Source organism: Tupaia chinensis, unplaced genomic scaffold (assembly GCF_000334495.1).
Source record: "Tupaia chinensis unplaced genomic scaffold, TupChi_1.0 Scaffold000659_1, whole genome shotgun sequence".
NCBI classification, from domain to species: domain Eukaryota; kingdom Metazoa; phylum Chordata; class Mammalia; order Scandentia; family Tupaiidae; genus Tupaia; species Tupaia belangeri.
In genome coordinates this window covers 2,189,522-2,198,843 of record NW_006160181.1, presented here as the reverse complement: position 1 = coordinate 2,198,843, position 9,322 = coordinate 2,189,522, and the positions used below count along the sequence as shown (strand labels likewise).

Sequence of the window (9,322 nt, the reverse complement as noted above, 5' to 3'; positions counted from 1 at the left end):
AGGTCCCGGCCCTCTCCCCCGCCCGGCCGTGTCCAGACTCTCGTTGGCCTCGCTGGGTGCCCCGAGTCTGTCCTTGGGCTGACACTGACTGACCATCTGAGTCTTCTGACTGCCCTTCACTGTCGCTGGTTCGTTGGCCTCGCTGGGTGCCCCGAGTCTGTCCATGGGCTGAAACTGACTGACCGTCTGAGTCTTCTGACTGCCCTTCACTGTTGCTGGTCTGACTAACGGTGGAGTCCCGATGCCTGCGCTCACTGGATGCTGATGAGGATGGTCCCTTTCCAGATCCTGAGTGTCTGGAGCCGTCTCCTGACTGCTCCTGACGGCTGCCTCGACTTCCCCTTGTGCTGGATCCCGAGCGTCCACGAGCAGAGTCAGACTGCGTGTGTGTGCTCGTCTGCCCTTGGTGGGACCCGGAGTGCCTTGTGCTTTCTCCTGACTGGCCGTGGGTAGAACCACGCTGGTTCCCTGAAGCGGACCCAGACCTTCCCTGGGTCACTGTGGATTGTCTGCCCGAGCCTTCCGATTGCCCTTCGCTGTCACTGGCCTGACTAATACTGGATCCCCGGTGCCCGTGTGTCCTGGATGCAGAGGGTGATTGTCCACGTCTAGTGCCCGAGTGTCTGGAGCTGTCTGCTGACTGTCTACGGTGGGATTCCTGTGTTGCTCTCGAACCAGAACCGGAGCGTCCACGGGAGGAGTCAGAGTGTCTACCAGTGGCGGTCTGACCCTCCTGCGACCCGAAGTGTCTCGAGCTGTCTGTGTCCTGCTCGTGGCGGGATGAATGTGTGCCTCTAGTGTTGGAACTGGAGTGACCCCTGGAGGAGTCTGCCTGCCTACCAATGGAGGCCTGACGCTCATGAGTCCCCGAGTGCCTTGAGCCTTCTCTTCCCTGGGATCCTCGCTTTCCTCCAGTGCTGCTACCTGAATGTCCTTGGGACAAGTCAGACTGCCTAACACTGGAGGTCTGACCCTCCTGAGCATTTGAGTGCCTTGAGCTGTCTCTGTCCCACCCGTGACAAGATCCTTGTCCTCTAGTGCTGGAGCCAGGATGTCCATGGGAGGAGTCAGTCTGTCTGCCACTGGAGGTATGACCCTCATGAGACCCTGAGTGTCCTGTGCTGTCTCTTTCCTGGGATCCACGTGCTCCTCTAGCGCCGGATCCAGTGTGTCCACGGGAGGCGTTCAGACTGTCTGCCGCTGGAGGTCTGGCCCTCCCGGGACCACGCATGTCTGGAGCTGTCTCTTTCCTGCTCATGATGAGATCCCCCTGTTCTTCTGGTGTTGGATGCAGAGTGTTCTTGCGAGGAGTCAGACTCAGTACAGTGTCCTGTGCTGTCTCGTTCCTTACTTTGTGGAGCATAACTGTCCCACCCGTGACGGGATCCTTGTGTTCCTCTAGTGCTGGAGCTGGAGCGTCCATGGGAGGAGTCAGTCTGTCTGCCACTGGTGGTCTGACCCTCGTGAGACCATGAGTGTCCTGTGCTGTCTCTTTCCTGGGATCCATGTGTTCCTCTAGCACCAGATCCGGTGTGTCCATGGGAGGCGTCGGAATGTCTGCCTCTGGAGGTCTGACCGTCCTGAGCGTCTGAGTGCCTCGAGCTGTCTCTCTCCCACCCGTGATGGGATCCTTGTGTTCCTCTAGTACTGGAGCTGGAACGTCCATGGGAGGAGTCAGTCTGTCTGCCACTGATGGTCTGACCCTCGTGAGACCATGAGTGTCCTGTGCTGTCTCTTTCCTGGGATCCATGTGTTCCTCTAGCACCGGATCCGGCGTGTCCATGGGAGGCGTCAGAATGTCTGCCTCTGGAGGTCTGGCCCTCGTGGGACTGCGCACGTCTGGAGCTGTCTCTTTCCTGCCCATGACTGGGTCCCCCTGTTCTTCTGGTGTTGGATGCAGAGTGTTCTTGCGAGGAGTCAGACTCATCAGCAGTGGCCGCCTGACCTTCATGAGACCACGAATGCCTGGAGCTGTCTGGTGCCTGCTCGTGGTGGGATCCTTGTGTTGTTCTCGTGCCTGATCGGGACTGTCTTTGGGCAGATTGTGACTGTTCCTCAGGGTATATCTGGTACAGGTGGGATTCTGAGTGTCCTGTCCTCTCCCCCGACCGGCCGTGTCCAGACTCTCGTTGGCCTCGCTGGGTGCCCCGAGTCTGTCCTTGGGCTGACACTGACTGACCATCTGAGTCTTCTGACTGCCCTTCACTGTCGCTGGTTTGACTAACGGTGGAGTCCCGATGCCTGCGCTCACTGGATGCTGATGAGGTTGTTCCTCTTCCAGATCCTGAGTGTCTGGAGCTGTCTCCTGACTGCTCCTGACGGCTGCCTCGACTTCCCCTTGTGCTGGATCCTGAGTGTCCACGAGCAGAGTCAGACTGTGTGTGTGTGCTCGTCTGCCCTTGGTGGGACCCTAAGTGCCTAGAACTTTCTCCTGACTGGCCATGGGTAGAATCATGCTGGTTCCGTGAAGTGGACCCAGACCTTCCCTGGGTCACTGTGGATTGTCTGCTTGAGCCTTCTGATTGTCTTTCACTATCACTGTTCTCTGTGTTACTTAATTTCTTGTGTGCCTTTCTTCTATATCCTGAGGATGGTTCTCTTTCACGTGATTGGGAATATTTTGAATTGTTTTCTTGCGATGATATTTTTTGACTTTCTTCTAGTGAATTGTTCTGGTATTTATTATTTTGTATTTCTGTATCTGAAATATTAAAATAAGCTTGTTCTTTCATGTAGTATGTGTCATCATCATCTCTTTCTTCCCATTTTTCACACATTGCTTTTTCATATTCAAGGTCACTTTCCTCTTTTCCTGCTCTCCTTGATATTCCATTCTTTCTTTTGTTTCTTCTGTCACCTTTTTCTGTTGAGCGAGACCTCTTCCTTTGTTTCTCACTTGGCTTTTCTTGTACTTTACCATCTTGTTTTTCATCTCTTTCAATTGAAGACCTGGAGGACCTTTGACCTCCAGTTGTCAACCCATGCCTTTTTCTTTCTCTTCCACTTGGACTCTTACTTCTTCGCCTACTCTTTTCATCACCTTTTCTGATTCTTTTTTGTTTTTCTTCTTTTGCCTCCTCTTCTGTCTTGTCTTGTTCATTTTGGTCATGGTGACTGTGCCTCTTCTTTGTTGGTCGTGATTTTGATATCTTCTGTCTTTTGGTAGTTTCATAGTATGCTTGAGCCAACTTGAATACCATCAGAAGGAATTCACTAAAATCTATTTTTTTATTGTGGTCAATATCTAGGATATGCATGAAGACATCAGCTGTATCTGGGTCATCCGGATTCTGTAGAGAATGAATCACAGAGGAAGACTTCATCAGATTGACTCATATTTCAGTAAGTAATTCAAATTTGATTTTTGGTATATGTGTGTTTGGTGTCAGTGAATGGTACTCAGTTTGTTAGCATGTTTTTTTTTTTATCTTTTTAAACCTCATTTTGATCACTTTAGGCATATAGACCAAATTATGAAATAGACAAAAGAATGAAGTCTTAATGACCTATATGCCATTAAAAGAAGAGTTAATGTGTTACCTGCCTCTTCTAATTTGAAAAGTCCATAATTAAATTATAATTTAAATATACCTTGTCTAAAATCTTGGTGGAGGAAAGAAATATTTTAAAGAACTATCTAGTTAGCATTTAGCTCTTTATAATTAAATTTTTGTCTGTTTTTCTTTCACAGAGCATGTTTCTCTCTATATGTGTATTGTATAGATAGGTATAAAAGAAATAGAATAAATTTTCCTTTTTTTGGAATAAGTCCAACTCTGTTTCTATTTTAAGGATATAATTTTCAAAAGGTTTATGATAATCTTGTGTTAGATTATGATAAAGAAGGGCTATACTGTTTGGTACTGTTTAGGAACTCTTACCTTAAGGATTGACTGAAACTCCCCTTCCAGAAGTTCCTTCAGCTCTTTTTTGCTCAATGTGTCAGTCTCTTTATCGTTTTTTGAATATTGGTTGAAAGTGTCAATGATGCCAATGATGTTTTCCATGAGGGTAGACATCTTTTGACAATCTATGTGAACCTAGAAAGAAGAAATAGAACTTTACTTTTGAGTACTTCTGTTCTTTTTCCTGGTCATATTAATTATCATAATGATTTTTTTTAACATTTTATACCTACATCCTCCTCAAGTAATTTATCTTAAAATTAGAAGATGGCCAGGAAAAACTTCCCTTTATAAAATATACAGTTAAAATGAAAATAATTTAACTGATTTACTAAACCTGTCCATTTCTTGCCCTTAAGCCCATTCATAACAGGATTTAGGTAATGTTAAAGACTTCTAGGTAAGGTCATTCCTCTTCTTGATTGGGCTCTTGCTCATAGTGATTTCAGAAAGACCTGCTGGTCATAAACAGGACAATTTTTTCTTATTAGTATGTTGCAAACTTCTTCACAGATCTAGATAAGACAATCAAAATTTGTCTGGTATCATGAAAGACCTCGTATTGCCAAAGTAATCCTTTGTAAGAAGAATGGAGTGGGGAACATCTCACTCCCTGACCCCAAAATATACTATAAAGCTGTGATCTTCAAAACAGCATGGTATTGGCACAAACACAGACATGTGGAACAATGGAACAAAATATAGACCCCAGAAATAAACCCCCAAACCTACAGCCAACTTATTTTTGACAAATAGTACCAGTCTATCCAGTGGAAAAAGGAAAACCTCTTCAGCAAATAGTGCTGAAAAAACTGGGTATCCACCTACAGAAAGATGACTCTGAACCCCTACCTCTCACCATTTACAAAAATCAAAGTGGACCAAAGATCTAAATCTAAGACATCAAACTATAAAACTGTTGCTGGAAAACACTGGGTAAACTCTGGGAGACACTGGGGTGGGCAAATATTTCTTAAACAAAATCCCCAAAGCACAGGCAATAATTCTCAAAATAGACAGGTGGAATTACATCAGATTAAGGAGTTTCTACACAGCAAAGGACACCGTCATTAGTGTGAATTGATAACCCTCAAAATGGGAGAGAATTTTTGGTAACTGTGCCTCAGATAAGGGACTGATATCCACAATACACAGGGAACTTAAGCAGCTTACCCAGAAGAAAATGATTAGCCCAATTAAAAGATGGGAAAATGAGCTGAATAAACAACTCTCGAAGGAAGACATATGAACAGCCAAAGAGTATAGGAAAAAATGTTCAACATCCCTCATTGTAAGGAAGATGTAGATTAAAACCACAATGAGATACTATCTAACCCCAGTCAACATGGTGAAAATTAAGGAAACAAATAATGATAAGGGGTGGAGAGGATGTGGTGAAAGGTGGACACTCTTACACTGTTGGTGGGAATGTAAATTGGTCCAGCCACTGTGGTGAATGATATGGAGGTTCTTCAAAGACCTTCAAATAAAACTACCATATGATCCAGCAATTCCACTCCTGGGTATCTACCCAAAGGATAGGAGAGCACTCAGAAAAGTGCTTGCACAACTATTTTCATTGCAGCATTATTCACAATTGTTAAGACATAAAACCACCCAAATTTCCACAAACAGATGAATGGATTGAAAAATTATGGCACATATACTCCATGGAATACTATTCAGCCATAAAAACAACAAGGTCCTGGAATTTGATAGAAAGTGGATGAATATGAAAGATTTGTTGCTAAGTGAAGCAAGTCAGGCTATGAAAGAGAGACATTGTGTGTCTCCACTTAACATATACCTACTCTCTACACTCTATGGTAGAGACTGAAAGACTGGAGAACATAAAAGCGTTAAACATTGTAATGGACACTAGAGACAAAGTGGAAAGAGACTGTGTGTGTGTGGTGAAGCATAGGGAAGGAAATTTTGGGGAAAAATGGAGAAGTAGGACACTTGTGGGACACAGGTAATGTTTTTTATCTGTTGACCAGGATGTGTATAATAGTCTTGACTGGGCTGGACTAAAGTGTATATCATACTGGGTGAAAAATCTCTTCACAATTTAAATGATGTATAGCGATTTAATATATGAACAATAATTTCAAAAATTAATAAAATAAAAAGAACAACCAATTAAGCACACAGAAAATATAATGAAGAAATAATAAAAGTAACTAAAAGTAATGAAATGGAAAACAAATTTAGAGAATCAACACAACTAAGATTTAGTATGAAAAATCTAACAAGTTAATAAAAGCTTCATGATTAACCAAGGGAAAAAAGAGCAAAGGCTAAGTAATCAATGTCATGAAAGTAAAAGGAAACATCACTATAGACACTAAAATAAGAAGATCTTTAACATAAAAACCTTTATACCAATCAACTAAAAAATTTAGATGAGGGAACCAGCAGTTAGCGTAATGGCTATGTCGCTGGACTCCCACGTAGTTGACCGCGGTTCGTGTCCCGGACCCGGTGGCTTAAAAACTCATGCCGGGCGCGTGTGCGTGCGTGCCCAAGATCCCGAGAGGAGAATGGAGAAGGGATTGCGGCGTGACCATCCCCCCTGGGGGGGTGATTTTTCGCTTTCTGTCTCTATGTCTCTGTCTGTCTGGCGAGCGCATGCGCCCTACAGTGAAAATCTCTCAAAAAAAAAAATTTAGATGAAATATAAATATTTCTAGAAAAACACTTTTTGCCATAAACAATGAATAGAAAACCTAAGTAGTGCCATGTTTATTAATTGAATCTTAAATGAATTTATTTCCAGTGTAGAAGAAACTCCAAGTACGATGACTTTACTGGTGAATTCTGTTCAATGTGTAAGAAAGAAATAACCCTAACATTACACAAATTGTGTCAGAGAAATGAAAAGGAGGAAACACCCATTTTATGAATCCAACATAACGTCAGTACCATAACCTGACAAGGGTATTACAAGAAACAAAATTCTGGGGACAATCTCTTTCTTACAAAGAGTTGCAAAAATCTAAAAGTAAATAATTGTAAACTGAGTCAAGTGTTAAAGAACATACATTACTCCTAAGTAAATTTTATTCTAAAAATTCAAGTTTTTTAAACATTTAATCAATTAACTGCTGATAAAGAATGACAAAAACGACATAAATATCTTAATAGATGCAAAAAACCCATTTGATAAAATTCAACATTTATTCTGAATTATAAACAAATTAAATAAATTTACCTATACAAACATTACAGAAGAATATATTTAATGATTAAATGTTGAAAGATTTTATCTGTAACTTTGGAAAGCAGACTATTATGCCTCTGACAACCTAATCAACGTGGTACTAAAAGTACTATCCAAAGCAGTAAGTTGGCAAAAATCATTAAAAATAGTAATTGGAAGACATAAAAGCATTAAAAATTGTTATGGACACTAGAGACAAAGTGGAAAGCGTGTGAGAAGGGAAGAACATGGGAAAGGAATAGAGAGGTAAGGCACTTGTGGGGCACAGATATGGTTTATTTGTTGATGAGGACGTGTCTAGTATTCTTAACCAGGCTGGACTGAGGTGTATATTATGCTGGGTAAAGTCTCTTTACAATCCAAATGATGTATAGCAATTAAATGTATAAATAATAATAATAATAATAATAAAAAATAATAATTGGAAGGAATTAATACAAATGACATTACTCATTAGAGATATGATTTTTGTATTTGGAAAATCCAGAATGTACAAGTAAATTACTAGAATAAAGTGAACAGTGTTGTACAAAAGACACCTGTTATTTTATTCAATACTAAGAAACAATTAGAAAAATGAAATAAAAAGGATACTATTTACAAAGGTATAAAAAATCAGAAAAATTTTAAGACTAAATCTAATGAAAGACATTAAGATCTGTACTCAGAAAATGATAAATGCTGGGGAAAATAAGAGTTAAATAAAAGAATATGCTTTGTTCGTGAATTGAAAATGTTGATATTGTAAGGTATCAAGTCTCTTCAAATTCATTATATATGCAATAAAATCCCAGAAGTTTTTAAAAATAAAGGTTGACAAGATGATTTCTAAGATATATATGAAAATGTGGAAGTCCAAGATTAAATGAAATATCCTTGAAGACATAATTGAAAGATATACCAGATAGTAAGGTGTAGTATGAGTGAAGATAATATGACGTTGGAACAAGGCTAAACAAATGAGACAATGAAAAGTAATCATTCAAAATCAGACCCATATCCCTTTGGATATTTGAATTATGAAAAAGATGGTACTACTGTTAGTAAGGAAAGGATAGTCTTTTGAGTAAATGATACTGACTTAATTGAATTCCTATATGGAAAAAATTAATCTCAGGTAGATTTTACATGTCAAAGATATAAGAAAATAACATGGAAGTTTATCTTCAAGATTTTGGGGAAGAGAAATACTTCTTAAATAGAATTAAGAAAATATTATTTATAAAGAAAAAGACTGACAAATTGGACTGCATTAGAAGTAGGACTGCCTGTTCATTTGAAGGTACAATTCAAGGAGAGAAGGGCAAGTCACAGAGTGGGAGGATATGTGTAACACATTAAGTGTAAAATATATACAAATTTAAAAATACCTCCTATAAATCAATTTAAAAATCCAAGCAACCCAATAGAAAAATAAATCTCTACCACAGCAACTTTACAATAAAGGATAGCCAAATGGCCAACATTTCAAAAGTCCTTAATCTTGTTAACCACTGGAAAAATGCAAATTGAAATTACAGTGTGAGATCACAATACACCTTCCAAAATGGCTAAAAAGATAAAAGGAGAGAGTAACTTGAGAACACCAAACGTCAGTGAGGGTGTGAAAGATCTGAATCTTTTATATACTGCTAGAGGGAACCTAAATTGGCAGAAGCACTTTGGACAATTGTTTCCAGCAATTACTCTTAGAAATGTTTCTAACAGAATAAATACACGTATATAACCAGTTATATACAAAAATGTTCATAGCCCCATTATTTAAAATAACCCTAAAATGGAACCAATTCAAATACCTATCAATTTAAAAAATGGTTAAATAAATTGTGATGTTTTAATAAAAATAGGGGTGGGAGGTAAGAGTGGTGGTCTGTACTACAATGGTTGTGGTGGAGAAGAAGAAAAATGGATGAGTTTGTAGGCAGAGTTTTGTAGGTAGAGTTAACCAGACTTGGTGAAGAATCAATGTGGTGTGAAGATGGAAATCATGACTAATATCTAGATTTTGGCCCGAGAAACAGTTACTTATCATTTCTTGTATTTCCATAGTTTCTCATCTAAACTACTGCAGTCTGTCTTCCTGTTTCTACTTTTGCCTTCTTATAATCTTGTTTTCCAAATAAGTAGTCCAGAGTGATTTTTTTTTTTTTTTTTTTTTTTTTTTTTTTTTGGGGGTTTTTTTTTTGGGGGCCCT

General features: G+C 40.1%; 1 protein-coding gene across 1 annotated transcript in view; it reads right to left on the bottom strand.

Annotated features, from left to right (window-relative positions):
- Nucleotides 1–9,322, bottom strand: part of FLG2 (filaggrin 2) — a gene marked incomplete at its 3' end in the record, with an annotated part of 64,052 nt that overhangs the window by 1,958 nt on the left and 52,772 nt on the right. Inside the window, exons 5-8 of the mRNA XM_027776309.1 lie at nucleotides 3,882–4,040; nucleotides 2,858–3,290; nucleotides 1,946–2,701; nucleotides 94–1,884 (exon numbers count right to left, since the gene is read on the bottom strand). Coding sequence (XP_027632110.1) covers nucleotides 94–1,884; nucleotides 1,946–2,701; nucleotides 2,858–3,290; nucleotides 3,882–4,040 — 3,139 coding nt within the window. The remainder of the gene's footprint in view (nucleotides 1–93; nucleotides 1,885–1,945; nucleotides 2,702–2,857; nucleotides 3,291–3,881; nucleotides 4,041–9,322) is intronic.